The sequence below is a fragment of the Zalophus californianus genome, chromosome 8 (genome assembly GCF_009762305.2).
Source record: "Zalophus californianus isolate mZalCal1 chromosome 8, mZalCal1.pri.v2, whole genome shotgun sequence".
NCBI classification, from domain to species: domain Eukaryota; kingdom Metazoa; phylum Chordata; class Mammalia; order Carnivora; family Otariidae; genus Zalophus; species Zalophus californianus.
Genome location: NC_045602.1, coordinates 36,361,046 through 36,376,500, shown reverse-complemented (window position 1 = coordinate 36,376,500; position 15,455 = coordinate 36,361,046). Strand labels below are relative to the sequence as shown.

Genomic DNA, 15,455 nt, shown 5'->3' with positions numbered 1-15,455 from the left:
ACGACCAAAAGGGGAATTGTGGTAGGGCATCATTTCCTTATGTAAAAATGAGACCTTCAAGCACACATCTTTGTTTCTAGAAACTATTCTCAAATAAAAGGAACATGGGCTCATTGGAGAAATGGCTGATTCTAGGACAGGGCAGAGAAAATAGATGAGCCTGGAGCATCTTGTGGTATCAGAAAGTAAAGAAGTCCTTCAAAAAAAATCCCAAAATGGTGGGGCATGTCAAAGGGATAGAGGAGCCAACTATAAGAGCCCCCTATGGCCAAAGCTGGAACAATCTGAACAACAAAATAAATAATGGACTACGCAAAGCATAAAATAAATATATATGAGTCCATACTGATACAAATAAGTGGTTTAAATAAGTAAATACATTAGGGGAAAGAGACAAACTGCCTGTAAAAAATAATTTGTGTAGCCGCTGTCCCCTCTAGCAGGCTGAGCTTACCAGTCTCTGTACCACCACTACCACCCCGAGTGTCAGCTGCACTTAGGGACCTGCTTGCAGAGGGAAGAGGTGATTTTACAAGGAAGAAATGTGATAAACGCTACCCTGCCCAGCTGATCAGGCTTAATAGCGCCACTGACAAGCCATGTTAAGAGTATGCACACCTTGCTAAGATTGACAAGGGCACTTGCCCTCATGGTCTTCCCCAAAACCCATAACCTTGGCCTAGACATCAGAAAAACACCAGACGAACCAAACTGAAGGATATTCAACAAAATACATGACCAATATTTTTCAAAAATGGCGAGGTGATGAAAAACGTGGAAAGACTGAGGAACTGCCACAAGTAGGAGGACACTAAACAAACAAACAAACATGGTAACAAAACACAGTGTGGCATCTTGGGTGGGATCCTGGAATGGAAATAGAACACTGGTGGAAAGAGTAAGAAAGTTCTAATCAAGTCTAGAGTTTAGGTAATAGTAATGGACCAATGCTGCTTTCTTAGTTTTGATAAATGTGCTGTGGTTATATTAGCCATGAGCAATAGGCGGAGACTGGCTGAGGGGCATACGGGAGCGCTCTGTGTTATTTTCACAATTTTTCTAGAAATTGAAAATTATTCCAAAATTCAAAGTCCATTTTGAAAAGAGACAAGAAAGAAGGCAACAGTAGCAACAACAAAAAAGATCTTTGTGCATTTTTTGGAAACCTTTTAAAAACCCAACAAATAAAAAACAACTTTAAAAAAAGAAGTGGTTGTGTGTATTTTTTTCTCAGAATCTCAATCAAAAATCAGTTTTGGTGTCATGGAAAGCACATCTTTAGACACTAAATTTGAATGCCCTCATGAAGAGAAATATCCTTGGTGCCCAGCCTTTGACCACCACATGATTCTAGGCAGCACCCACAATTCTGGAATGAAGACTGACGAGAACTTGAAAATCAACTCTGGTTTCCCAGCATGGCTCTGCTTCAGTGACCTCCTCCTCCATCCTGGTCTTTTTTATAATTTTGCTTCAGGAGACAGCTCCAGCTTGGCTCAGGATCAACTCCCCCCTATCAATTTCTTCTGGTTGGAAATGGCAGAAAATCAAAATGCTCTGTCTCCATCAAGAAGTGAGGTGCAACCCACTGCCAAGAATTCACACCAACAAAAGGCGGTGGTGAAGAATGGATCCCCAGAGGCAGTGAGCTGAGAAACCCTCCGTCTTCTAGTAACTACCACAGCTCCATCACCAACCTGACCGCCCACTTCCAAAGGCTCCGCCCACTCCCCTGAAACCACACTACCCCCCCCTCCCCCCCCCCCCCGGCCCCCGCACAGCCTGGAGGACCTAACCCCGAGTGGAAACAGAAACATTGAATCATCCTGTGGTAACTGCCAAAGACTACAGGCCCTGAACCAACAAGAGTGACAGAAAAATGCTAAGGGAGGGTTTTCTAAGCACTGCGGTCTAATTGTCGCTGTGAAGTTCACTCAACCACAGAGAAGTACACTTGCTGATTGGTAAAGTCTAGGAAAGTAGCTTGAAGAAGGCATGAAGATAGAAAGGAAGGAAGGGGAAGAAAAGAGACTCCCAGCCAGAGACAAAAACCTGACGGGAATCCCTGACAGGAGGCACTTGCAATCCAGAGCCCTGCGTCGTGAGCTTGCCAGGCGGTGCCTGTGGGCCAAGAGATGTCCCCTCTCCATTCTTCCTTTCTGCCTTCCTTCCCCAGCTTCTGCTAAGCACCTGCCCCACGCTAAACACGAGGAATTCAAAACAAGGCAGGCCTGTTCCTACCCTCCAGGAGCTCAGACGCTAGCCTGGAAGACACAGGGGCCGAAGGAGGGTCCCCAAACAGTGTGACACAAGAAAGTTTCACCTGTTACCATTAGACCTCAGGTGGCCAGAGCTGTTGTTGCCTCCCAGGGGATGGCATGGTTGTTTTCTGGAACAGAAAGCTTTTGGTTTAGCATTCACCTTAACTTGGGTCTGTCGGGAGGAGTTGCAGGGGTGGTGAGAAGGCAGAGGAGCAAGAACCTGGTCTCTCTGCACAATCCACTGAGAAGTGGGGTGTCTGTGGGCAGAGAGAGGAAGTCCCCAGGAGGGAGGGAGCAGGGAGGGGATGCAAGGAGGAAAGGGTGGAAGAGAGCAGGAAGGAAGTAAAGGGAGAAATGTGGCCAAATGAGCAGAGGACAGGAACAGATACGCTCTCCCAAAATGAAAATACAAACTTTCAACAAACTCAGACAGGCTTCCTCACTAGGGAGAGGTACGCATGGCAGATGAGGCTGCTAGCTCTTCCTTCCCCACCAGGATTCTGAAGGCACTGCATCTGCTCCGCCCAAGGGGCAACTCCTGATAGGTCCAGGCTACCATGGTGATCCCAAGCTCCAGGACAGCATCTGGCTTAGAAATGAGACTTGATACCTCAAATAGAGAGGGTTATTTTTTAGGGTGCATGAGGCTGGAATAGCACAAGAGAGGTTAGCTGAGAAAACAGAAACAGGTGTACAGTACCACTTAACTAAGTGTATTGCAGAGCCTAGAATTGTGGTCTACAGGTATAACCAGGCCTTGACTCCCTCCTAAGGCCATGCTCTGCCCAAGGAAGGGTGGAGTCTGCTAGCTTGTCTGGCTAATGTGTTTCCTGCTGATCACCCAAAGGATGTTTTTGGTGGAACATTAGTACACACATTCTGCAGGGATCTAGAGTGGAAATCCCTCATCTCAACAATAACCTATTCAACAACTATGGAGGAAGCACCCTCAGTGGGTCAAGCAACATGCACAGGAGCCAGGGTCCCCTGCTGGACCCTGAAAGCCCCCTGCCCACCTACCTGTCCATTTACAAGTAAATGGGAACTGGGAAGATGGACATGGAGATTCCCTCAGGGGCTAATTACAACCTGGACATCAAGGCTTGAGATTCCTGAAGGGTCAAGAAGAGATTGAATCAATACTCTCCACAGCAGCCAGGGGGAGGTGGGGAGAGCACTCAGGGGGCCTGGGAGTCTGCAGCCTTCAGTGAGCCCACAGAGAGTGTCAAAACAAACAGAGGTTTGCCCATGGTCCATACAGTCATCATTATGAACAGGAAGACAGGTAATCAGAGCCCACTGCTTGGCTCAGATGTTGTCACTTGTCTACAGTCATAATCATGTAAGACCTATTCTCAGGTTCTAGAATCAACCCAAGGACCAAGCATTCGTTATGGAGGGAGAACAGAGTATAAATGTTGTCAACTTCGATGTTGTAAGTTAGTAGATGGAGAGACGTCAACTTAAAAAGACCAGAGATACTATTGAAACTCAGTGCAACACAAGGCAAATAAAAATAAAAACATATACACACTAATAGGAGGTTGCAGGAGCATCTCAACAGCTTTGCAGACAGAGCAGGGGGCAGGGGCTAGACAGACCAAAGTGGTGGGCAGCCATGGTCTGCTAACCCCTCAGTCTCGGGGTCATTGCCGGGATTGAGCTATTCCCCCGACTGCGGGAAGGTACTCTAACAGCAGCTCGTATTTCAGAGATCTCACAATACGGTAAGAACGGCTTCAACCAGAAAATGGGCCCAGGCTTTCTCCAAAATTTCCACAGCACCTCCTGAACCGCTGAGGAATGAGTGCTTATGACCTCTAATCTCTTTACACAGACATTGGTCCCATGCATGTATAACATTTGTTTTTGCAATCAGTCAGCAAGTCCCTACCCAGAAAAGCCAAGATACTGCCCATCTTCAGATCAAAATCATGGTAACAAAGAAGACAGAAGCCCAACTTCCCATTGAAGGCAGACCCGTGGCTTCCCAAGGGCTCTTCCATAACATGCTTCAATCCCTACAACCATCCAGAGACTCAGGGAAAAGCCGACAATGGGTGACCTAGCATTTTTGTCTGTCTGGCAACCATTTCCCCTTTTCTGGGCCCCATCACCCCAGTTTTTCTCTAGCAGTCTCCCATTCCCTCCCCCAGCCACGTGGGTCTCATGGATGACCCCACCTCTGTGGCCCCTTCAAGGAAGGGCACTGGCAACAACCAGCTGGCCAGTGAGGGTGGCCTGGGCCAGGCTGGAAGCCAAGAAGAGCCCCTCTCTTCCAGCCTGGCTGCTGAGCCAAAGCTCTGAAGGCCACGAGGGGGACAGGGCCTGTCTGGACATGAGGAGAGCAGAGTCTGGGACTCCTGGCAGCATCACTCCTGAGCCTGAATTCCAACCTCCACACTGAAGCCTGTGTGGGCTGCATATTCATCCAAGTGACTACCCATGTGAGCCACCCAAGAACTGGAGAGTAACTGACAGCAGACAAGGGATAGCAGTAATATACTGGCAGCCTGAAAGTGAACAGGCAAGTGCACAGGTGGATGACTTGGCAGACCAGAGAATGGTAAGTTTATAGGGCTGAGGGGCCAACCAGCTTGTGCAACTGAACTCCACTAAGGCTTGGGAATTAGAGGCTCCAGTCACCTCTGACAGCTCCAAGTCCCCTCCCAAAGCCCATCAAAGCCTGGGGGTTCACTGTCAGGAGAAGGAGATGTGAAAGGGCCACAAAGAGGCCCCATGATGAGAACTGGGGGGCCAGGGGGAGACACCCCAGCCACAGGCCCCACTTACCAACATGCAGGACATAACCAAACACCAGGGATGACCTGTACATTATGGGCAGCTTTGACAACTCCCAGCAGATGGCCATAAAGTGACTTGTTTTAACAAAATCAGTTAACAAGCATTTTCCAGCAAATGGAAGTCAAATGTCTTGGGAGAGGAGCATTTTCTAATCAGCCTAAAGTCACATAGGGAGGAGCCCTGCTCACGATCACTTCGGGCAGCCAGGATTATGACTTGCCTGTCCTTCATTCTCTACCCACCATTTCTCAGGAAACTAAAGGAGTCATCTCTGGAGAAATTAATTCTGTCCAAAACAAAACAGTAATACTGATCTGCCACTGGAAAGGCTACTCTATGATCAGGAAAGCCTGTGGCCATCAACCCTGCCTTTTTACAATCAGCATTTTACTTATTCATTTTGCTCCTATTATGAGCAAATACGCCAGGTTGATTAGACATTTAAGGAAAGCCTTAAACACAAAAGACAGAGGTCAAAAGTACGAATTGAAAAAAGGAATCCAAAGGAAACAGAGACAAGGCAGAGAACAGAAAGGAATATCTCAAAAAAATAAGAGATTTTGCAACCAGAAAACAAGAGGTGCTATTAAAAAAAAAAAAAAGGAAAAAAGAACTTAAAGAACTTTTAAAAAAAAAAATATGACAGTAGATATTTTTAACTCAGGAAGAGTTGGAGGATAAAGTAGAGAAAATCACCCAGGAAGTAGAACAACAACAAGAACAACAACAACAACAACAAAAATAGAGATGGAAAATATGGAAGAAAGGATAAGAAAATCAGAGGACAAGGCCAGGAAGTCCAACATTTGAATAAAGGAAGTTCCAGATAATAGTGCAAATAACTGAAGAACATGAGTTTCCAGATTACAGAGCCCATTACCTGAAAGAAAAAGAGACCCACATCAAGTCACAGTGTGAATAATGTAACACCAGTGCTAAACAAGAATGCTCGTGATGGTATGGCTTCCAAAAGGAAGAAAAATAAGCCATTTATAAAGGACTGGGGTGCAGAACGAATAAGATCTGTTAATAGCAATGCTGGGTACTAGAGAGCAATGGCATGATGCCTTTAAAAATCTGGCAGAAATTTTATTTTCAGCCTAGAATTCTATACCCAGAAAAACATTCAGCCGATTGAATAGTGAACATTTTCAGACATAAAAATCTCAAAAAGATAATTCTCTTCTATCCTTTCTCAGGAAGATATTAGATGAAAGACTGTTCTGGTTTATCTGTAGCTGTGTAACAATGTACCCCAAAACTTAGTGGCTTAAAACAGCAATGCATTAATATTCTGTCTATGCTTTCTATCAGGAATTTGGACACACAGGAACAAGTAGGGACGGCTTGTCTCTCCTTCACAATGTCTGGGGTCCCATCTCAGATGACTTCATAGCCGGGAGCTAGAGCAGTTGGGAATGGGTTAGCATTCTTTGGTAAAGCACTCTTTACCTCTCTCTCTCTGTAGCCTCTCTCCATGGACCAGTTTAGGCTTCTTCACAACATGGCAGCTACAGGCTAGGAGACCTTTTTACGTGGCTGCTCAGGACCTCAAGAGACAGGAAATGAAAGGTACCAGTCTCTTCAGAGCTGAGCCCTGAAACTGGCATGCTGTCACTTCAGCCATATTCTGTTGGCTGAAGCAGTCACAAAACCACCCAGATTCAAGGGGAGGGGACACAACCACACCTCTCAGCAGGAGTAGCATTGGGGAATTTGTGACCATCTCTATTCCCCCACAAAGGGTAACCAAGAAAGAGAAAGCCTGGGAAAACAGTGACTTGACTACAGAGGAGATGCAAAGGAAATTTCCAACATAACACTGAAGAGTCATGTAGAAAGCCAGTCCAGACAGAAGCCCCAAAAGGAGGTCTCCAGGATGGTTGTGCTCATGGGGGGACGGGGCAGGAAGAGAATGGCCAATTATCTGACAGGTTTGACCAAGTTGAGAGGAGTGTAACCTTTCTATCCCAAAGTGTGGGGGTCAGTGAGTGATGAGTTTATAGAAAACTAAGCAAATGAATAAAGAGGGAAACTGATATCTCCAAAGAAAATAAAAAGTTGTAAAAGAAAGGAAATGAAATATGGTGTGTCATGGGGGCATGGCTGGGAATAATATTTATAGAGTCATAACAATGTGAACACTGGGTACTGATTTAAATAAACAAGGTGACACGCTGATTTTCATAGAATCAGGAAAGAAAGTGGTGCAGTAGTGAGAATCTTCATTTTCTATAATAGTGAGTCATGATATAGTCAAGAAGTGGCTGTTTGAGCATGTTATTTAGGAATACGGAGGTCAATAACATAAGAATCTGGTGAAAGATGTGAGAGGGGTTGTCAATGAAGAAGGGAAGGAAGGACAGAGGCAGAAGGTAGGGACAGCCGCTTTTCATTACAAACCTCGTTGTACTATTTGCATTAAGAATGTTCATACATGGCAAGGGACAGAGTGGCCAAAGGTCTGCAGATCAGCAAACCTAAGGTTTATTGTGATTTGTGTGACACATACCTCACCCATGACTCTCCATCTGTGAGAAAGACGCACTGCAGTGGTAGGAAACACAAAGAGAATATGCAAGACTACTCTCAGAAATGGATGGAAGAGGGGCACCTGGGAGGCTCAGTAAGTTAAGCATCTGTCTTTGGCTCAATTCATGATCCCAGGGTCCTGGGATCCAGCCCCACATTGGGCTCCCTGCTCAGCAGGGAGTCGCTCCCTCTCCCTCTGCCATTCCCCGTGCCTTTGCTCTCTCTTTTTCTTTCAAATAAACAAAATCCTAAAAAAGAAAGAAAGAAAGAAAGAAAGAAAGAAAGAAAGAAAGAAAGAAAGAAAGAAAGAAAGAAAGAAAGAAAGAAGAAAGAAAGAAAGAAAGAAAGAAGAAAGAAAGAAAGAAAGAAAGAAAGAAAGAAAGAAAGAAAGAAAGAAAGAAAGAGAAAGAAAGAAAGAAACGGATGGAAGAACAGGCTTAGAGCCTGACCAACAAAACAACCACTGTATTTCAACAAAGAAAGATACCTCCTACTCCATTGTCTGCTCCTCCTCCTGCAGAGGCAATGATCCCCCCACCCCAGGTCTCCGGGTCCTCCTCACCCTGTATGATGCCAGCACCCCCTATGGGGCCCTGCCATGATGCCAAGGATGGGCCCTCCTCCTCCTGGGATGATGCCAGTGATGGGAACCTCTCCCAGAATGAGGCCACCTGTGGGAGGCTACATACCAATGATGCCTGGGCCTCCAATGATGAGACTTCCTGCCTGCCCCATGATGGTGCCCACTTGGCCAGGAATGATTCGACCAGACAGATAAGGAGATGGGAACCTCTTTATACCCATTTTATATTACTTGTTCTACTTCCCCAGGGAGATCATGATGTTGTGATTGGGTGTTTTCTAACAGGAGGACAAGGAAGACTTGCTCCCCCTTCTTATCAAAGAGAGAATAATTTTGGCAGGGGAGTAGTGGGACCAAAAAAAACAAAAAGCAATTTTCATTTGTATTGTGAAATGTGAAAATTGTCAACTGTTTTAGTTAAAAAAAAGAATGTTCATACATCACACCAATGAAAATAAGAATTAAATTTTAAAAGAACAAGCTGTAGAATAAAAATACATGATTCTATTTATAGAAAAACGTAATGTTCATGTCTATATAAACTCATAGAAAAACAGAAAAATAAGGAGAAAAAAACCCTACAACATACTAAAGTATGAAAAGTGGTTGGGGGATCAAATGTCCATCTATGGATTAATGGAAAAACAAAACGTAGTATATCCAAGCAATGGAGCATTATTCAGCCTTAAAAACGAAGGAGATTCTGACACGTACTATGACATGGAGGAACCTTGAGAATATTACCCTAAGTGAAATAAGCCAAACGCAAAAGGACAAGTATTGTATGATTCCACTTATATGAGTTTCCCAGAACAGTCAAGAGACAGAAAATAGAATCGATGGTGGCCAGGGGCTGGCAGGCAGGGAGGGGATGGGGAGTTATTGTTTAATGGGTACAGAATTTCTATTTGGGAGGATGAAGACATTCTGGAGATGGTGTAGTAGTTGTACGGCAACACGAATATATTTAATGCCACAGAGCTGTACACTTAATAATTATTAAAGTGGAAAATGTGATTCTATGTGTATTTTACCACAGTGAAAAAAGTAGTGAGGGGAGGGGATGACTTAGGAAACTTTGAAGTTTTCTGTATTATTTGGCTTTTTACAATGAGAACATCTTCATGAATACTTGCATGTGTGAATAAGACTTAGGGGGAAAACGAGAAATGTGCATTGTTCTAGGGAAGGGAATCCAAGGGAGTAGAGAGAAAGAAGGGGTAAAGAGAGCCAGGACAGCAAGACCAGGGAGGAGAGCCTTGCAGAAGAGCGGGGAGAAGATCTTAGGAGACCAGCCTCATGGGACTTTGTAGGTTGTCTTCCTGAGAATGTGTGTCCTACCTACACACGTGCACACCCACTCACTAGCCTGGCCCTCAGGAAAGAGCTCCAATTTGCCAAGAAACAAACTTAAAAACATTTTCAAAGCGTATCTCATTTCAGATGTTGCTTTTCAACATTCCCTGCAAACCCCAGTGAGGAACCTCGAGTCTCCCCAAATCCTCCTGCTATCACCACAAACAGCATGCTGTCCCATGGTCCTCAGCAACCAGGGCAATCCCAGGGCCTGGGGGACTCTCTAATGGAGTGGAATAGGGGAGTCAGCCTGGCAAGCCAGACTTGGGAAAGAGGGCAAGCCATTCCCTTGGAGGGGAACCTGGGGTGTGCTCACACCATGCCTGGGAGCGGAACATACACGGTGAACCTCTGTGCTGAGGAGGGTAGTCATTATGTGCATAGGAAATTACACAACCTCTGTTCCTTTGGAAGAAAACTGTTTTGTGGCCTCTTATGTCCTGGGAGTGCCTGACCCTGTACAAACTTCCCATTGTACACACACAGCACTCACCGAACCTTGTGGTCACAAACGCCACGCCCCCCAACACCCACTTAAACTTCAAAGGCCTGGGGCGGGGAACTAGCCACAGGAGACGCAACATGGCCTTGGTGAATCAGTGTTTGGAGAAAGTTTATTTCTGGTCTCCTATGGAGCGTTCTATTCTGGCAGAATGTTGAAACATGAAGAAATCAGAATCACTGTCTTCTAACACATGATAAGATCAAATCTGATAGTACAATGTGACCTTTCAAATAGGTATCAGAATCTTGAATCACTTGGGAAAAACAATATGAAATTTAGCCAATGATCTTATTATAACTCCAAAATTATGAAGTCAGTAAACAGGAACTGGAAAGAATGGAAAAGTGTTTAAGATAGTGGGGGGTTTTATCTTTTTCTTCTTTGGTGTTTTTTTTTTCACTGAATACCTATTCATCAGTTTCTCATCTCAGCAGCATAACGACCTAGCAGCACAGATAATATCCCCATTCTGTGGATGAGCAAATGTCAGCTCAGTAAGGTAGAATCACTTGATGATGATCATATGGCTAATAAGCTGCCTGCTGACTTTCCAACCTGCTGGTCTGCCTTTCCCTCAATCCCTAAGCAGGTTGTGCAATTTACAAGGAACTCCCTTCTACTTGGCCCAAGTCAGCAGCTAGAATATTAGAATTCTGTTCCATATTTTAAACTGCAGTTCCCTAAATTGAAAGAGGCAAAGAGATGACAGCCCACAAATACACTACGAAGACCAAGGAATACAGGAACAGGTAAGTGTCGAGATATGCAGACAGGGCTGTAGCAGAACTAAGTATGACTGAAAGGACCTCTTTGGAAGTCTTAAGAACTGCTAAGGCCTCCACACAAAAACCTGCACACAGACGTTTCTAGTAGCTTTATTCATAACTGCCAAAACTTGGAAGCAGCCAAGATGCCCTTCAGTAAGTGAACATATAAATAAACTGTGGCTCATCCAGACAATGAGCTGTTATTCAGCACTAAAAAGAAATGAGCTATCAAGCCATGAAAAGGCATGGAGGAAGGTTCAATGCATATTATTAAGTGAAAGCAGCTAATCTGAAAAGGCTATATAATGTATGACTCCAACCATATGACATTCTGGAAAAGGCAAAACTATGGAGTAAAAAGTTCAGTGGTTGCCAGGGGTGGATTGTGGGGAGAGATGAATAGGCAAGGCACAGAGGATCTTTAAGGGCAGTGAAAATGCTCTGTATGATACATCATAATGATGTATGCATGTCACTATGTATTTGTCCAAACCCACAGAATGTATAATCCTAAGAGTGAGCCCTAACTATTGACTTGGAGTGATCATGATATCCTAACTTGGTAAAAAAAAAAATGTATCATTCTGGTGGGTGATGTTGATGATGGGGGAGACTATGCATGTGTCGGGGGCAGGCAGTAGATGGAAAATCTCTGTACCTCTTTTTCAATTTTGTTGTAAACCTTAAACTGCTCTAGAAAAAAAATAAACTCAACAAATTATTGAGACCCCCAAATATTGATTGATATTTACCATATTAAAAATTATGACAGAAAAATATTTGAATATATATTAAAACATTTGAAAGTAACTAATAAACTCATTAAGTTTTTAATGAAAAAGTTTTATTTTTCCAACCCCTCCCCCAAATTTAGTAATAAGAGTTGCATTGTTCTGCATTTTTACAAATCCCTTTAGTGGGAGGGATTAATGGAAGATAGCTGGATTCTCACATCTGCTTCTGGACCTAATCTGCTGGGATATTAGACTTCATGTAGTCTCTGGAAACCACCACTTTACTTTGTGAGCAAATGGGAATGAAAAGGCCAATAACATCTTAGTATTATCACAAAATTGGTTTTAACTTTGAATCTCCTTAAACAGTCTTGGGTGCCCCGGGACCATACTTTGAGAACCATGACATAAAGAACTATGTATGAGAGAGAGGGAAAGAGAAGCTGAGAAGACACCCCAGGACACTCCAACCATCTTACACATCTAACTTTTCACCTTCCCTAAATCCACCCCTTTCAGTGCAGGAACCCCGACTTCTTCTGCAAGGACAAAGCATCTCCTTCTGCCTCAGCCCAGCTCATTCTTAAGACATAAGCTAAAGATGGGCTGACTGGGCACGGGCTAACTAGTTAATCCTCCTTCGGAACATACTGGCGTTTTATTAAGGGCTTCCTTAAGCTAAACCTCCAGAGCTTGGTCCTAAGAGTGGGTGAAGGGGTCAGCTGCCCAGGAGAGAACAGGAGAAAGAACCCACAGTGGGACACACGCGCTGAGTTCTGGTCCCGACAGCTGGTCACTGAGTCCTTCTCTCCATGTGTTAAACTTGAGAAGCACCAGCCCCTCTGCCCACTTCTCAGGGCTGTCAGGGCATCAGATGACCTCTTGGACTTGACCCCCCCTTACAACCAAAGTGCCTCTGCTGCCGTTCAGCTGCCCACTCTGCACACCGGTGCTCTTCGGGGGCCCCTGGGAGTCTGCCCCACCCCAGACGCCCACATATGCCCTGTGCAGGGCCAGTCCATCCCTGTGCCAGGAAAATGCCTGCGGCCGACGCTGTCCTGCCGGTTCCCGCCCACCTGGCCCGGCGCACCTGTTGCGGACACCGCGGCAAGATGGCCCTGGGCGCCGTCCACACCCATCGCATCCTGGTTTCTCTGCCCCTTCTCCCACCACCCGGGATGGAACATGAGGGGCGGGCAGTCAAGCAACCGAGATCTAGAAGCAGAGCCCAACCTTCCAGCCACGAGTCTCAGCGGAGCACCAAGCCTGCCGCTGCGGGCCCACCCCTTCACCCCGACTCTTCATAGGAGGGAGCTGGGCAGGCGGAGGCCACCCTCCCTGCGGGCCCGTGAAGTCGGCGGCCGTGTGCGCCGCGCGCACCACTGGCGAGGAGAGTCCATTATCTGCACAGGGTAGGGGGATGCCGCCTGGCCCTGGGCCGGAGCGCCCCGGGCAGTGCCCCGAGGGGCCCGCGGTGACCGAGGGGACGCGGCCAGTCGGCCGGCGGCGGCGGCGGCACGGTACCTGTGGCGGAAGAGCGGGCAGCCACCTAGGAGCCTGCGGAGCTCGTTCTTAAGGCTCCAGAACTCGCCGTCCAGGTAGCGGTGCAGGGACGAGTCCCCGAGCCCCAGAGCCGGAGCCGGCTCCATCGCACCTTCCAGGACTCTGGCTTTGCCACCCGACCCCGGGGACCAGCTTCCCAGCTTCCCTCCGCCCCTCCTCCCAGCAGCCTGCACGTGGGGCCCGGGAGCGCACGCCCTCTTATCGGCGCAGCACCGGGCCTGTCTCCTCCTTCCCCATCTTCTTGTCCCCTCCCCCATCCCCACTCAATCCCAGCCGGCCTTTCCCTGACACTGCTCCCTGGGCCCAGGGAACAAGCTGTCCAGGAAGTCGGGGCTCCTACCGTGGTCTCCTCTCTCCCTCCCCAGAAAGCTCAAAGTCTACTGCCTTGCCCTGGGACTTTAGTTTCTACCACTGTGTCCTGTACTCAATTGTCCCTCCAGTCTGCCGGCGCCCAAGAAGCAAGTATCAGAACTGTAGAGAGGGAGTTGGTCAGGTGGATGTGGGCACGGGAAGTCCTGGCCGCTCAGAGCGGAGACATTTGACTCAGTGGATCTTGCATGGCAGCCTCTTAGCCTGGCACCCCTGATCCAAGAGGGTCTGGTCCAGCTCTGGCCCCAACACAGCTGCAGCTCAACTCAAATCCTTGCTGCCCCCAAACGGTGCATTACAGCGAACTTTAATATGACTGTAATCTGGGGTAGCCCAGGCCTACAAACACTGCAGGGCAGAGTAGCTGGGAGATGCAGACAGAGCAAGACAATGAACACGAACACTAAACTCATCTCCCGGACCCTCCTTTTGTTGTTGTGGGCAGTAGGAAATGAGTTACGGCTTAAGTGGTGATTGTTCATCCCTTGCCTCTGGGTAACTCCCACATATTTTATTGATTCTCCTTTTAAATACAAAGGAAATGTTAGCTCTTCCCTTGCAAAGACCAGTCGGCCAGCGAGGTGAGGTGACCGAGGTGACCGCTGGGGGTGTGGTGAAGCTCTTGGGATCGATTCTGTACGCTGTCATTAGGTGAGTGGAAGTCACGTCTATCAGTTTCCTGCGGCTGTGTGACAAATTACCACAAACTGAGTGGCTGAAGACAACACAAATGTGTTCTCTTACTGTTCTGGAGGTCAGAAGTCAAACGTGGATCGTACAGGACTGAAATCAAGGTGTTAGCAGAGAAGGACTCCTGGAGGCTCCAGGGGGGAAAAAAATCTCTGTTTTTATCTTTTCCAACTTCTAGAAGCTACCTGCATTTGTTGGTTCCTGGCCCCTTCCGTCTCCCATCTTCAAAGTGCATCACAACAACCTCTGCTTCTATTGCTCATTCCCTTCTGATCTTGACCTTCTTGCCTCCCTCTCATAAGGACTCTCGTGATGACATTGCGCCCGCCCAGATAATCCAGGATAATCTCTATCTCAAAATCAGTAATTCAATCACACCAGCAACATCCCTTTTCCCATGTGAGACAGCACACAGGTTCTGGGGATTAAGACATGAACATCTTTGGCAGGCCTTTATTCTGTCTACCCCGCCACCTGGGCAGCCACAAGCAACAATGTGATGAATAAGGACATTGTTGGTTCCTATAACGGGAAGCCTGGAGGTAGGAGAGTGCCCAGGGCTGGTTTAGTACCTCTACCCCGGGACCATTTTTTCTTTCCATCCTTCTGTTCTATCCTTTCTCAGTGCGTTATCTTTATCTTTTTTTTTTTAACTTGTCTCCTCTCAATCATAAGATACATACTGCTGCTCTAAGCAACACATGGTGCCAAGCAGAAGGATAGTCAGGATAACATAGTAGTAAGAAACAACCCCAAAGCTATTCCAGGCATGCTGTGGTCACAGACCACCCCCCAAACCTTAGGGTTTATAAAGATAAGAGTTTATTTCTCACCTCTGCCACATGAGGGTTCTGTTCCATGTTCCCCCACTCTGATCCCAACAGACAGAACAGCCACCATCATGTGGCCACACAGGCTCTTAAAGCTGTCAGCTGGGAAGGACACACGTAACTTCCAATCATGATCCCTTGGCCAATGCAGTTCACTCCTGACTCTATGGGAGAAGGAAAGTACCTTTCTGGACATGGCCAGAAAGCCAACACCCGAAATGAGCACAAGCGAGCAACACCAGTGAGCAACACTAGTGACTACTAATTCTGCCCCCTTTGCCCACTAGTGGCTACTAAATCTAGCCAAATATTTGTCTCGCTCTGCCTTCCACAGGCGAAATACACTCTCCACTCCTCAAAGGAGGCAACCAAATTCCCATACTGTCACAAAATCAGGTCCACAGCCAGTGGGGGATGCATAGTGGTCTCTCTATCGAGTCAGGGTGTGGTTCCTCTGGAT

At 46.7% G+C, this 15,455-nt stretch overlaps 1 protein-coding gene and 1 pseudogene across 4 annotated transcripts in view; one reads left to right on the top strand and one right to left on the bottom strand.

Annotated features, from left to right (window-relative positions):
* Positions 1-15,455, bottom strand: part of ACOXL (acyl-CoA oxidase like) — a 357,812-nt gene that overhangs the window by 329,721 nt on the left and 12,636 nt on the right. For 3 of the 4 annotated variants that reach the window (XM_027621416.2, XM_027621417.2, XM_027621419.2), the window contains exon 1: positions 13,068-13,278. The exons of the other annotated variant lie outside the window; for it this stretch is intronic. In XM_027621416.2, the coding sequence (XP_027477217.1) occupies positions 13,068-13,192 (125 nt within the window). In that variant the 5' untranslated portion in view covers positions 13,193-13,278. Of the gene's footprint in view, positions 1-13,067; positions 13,279-15,455 lie in introns of those variants that run through there. 4 annotated transcript variants of the gene reach the window in all.
* LOC113937419 lies at positions 7,504-8,376 on the top strand (annotated as a pseudogene).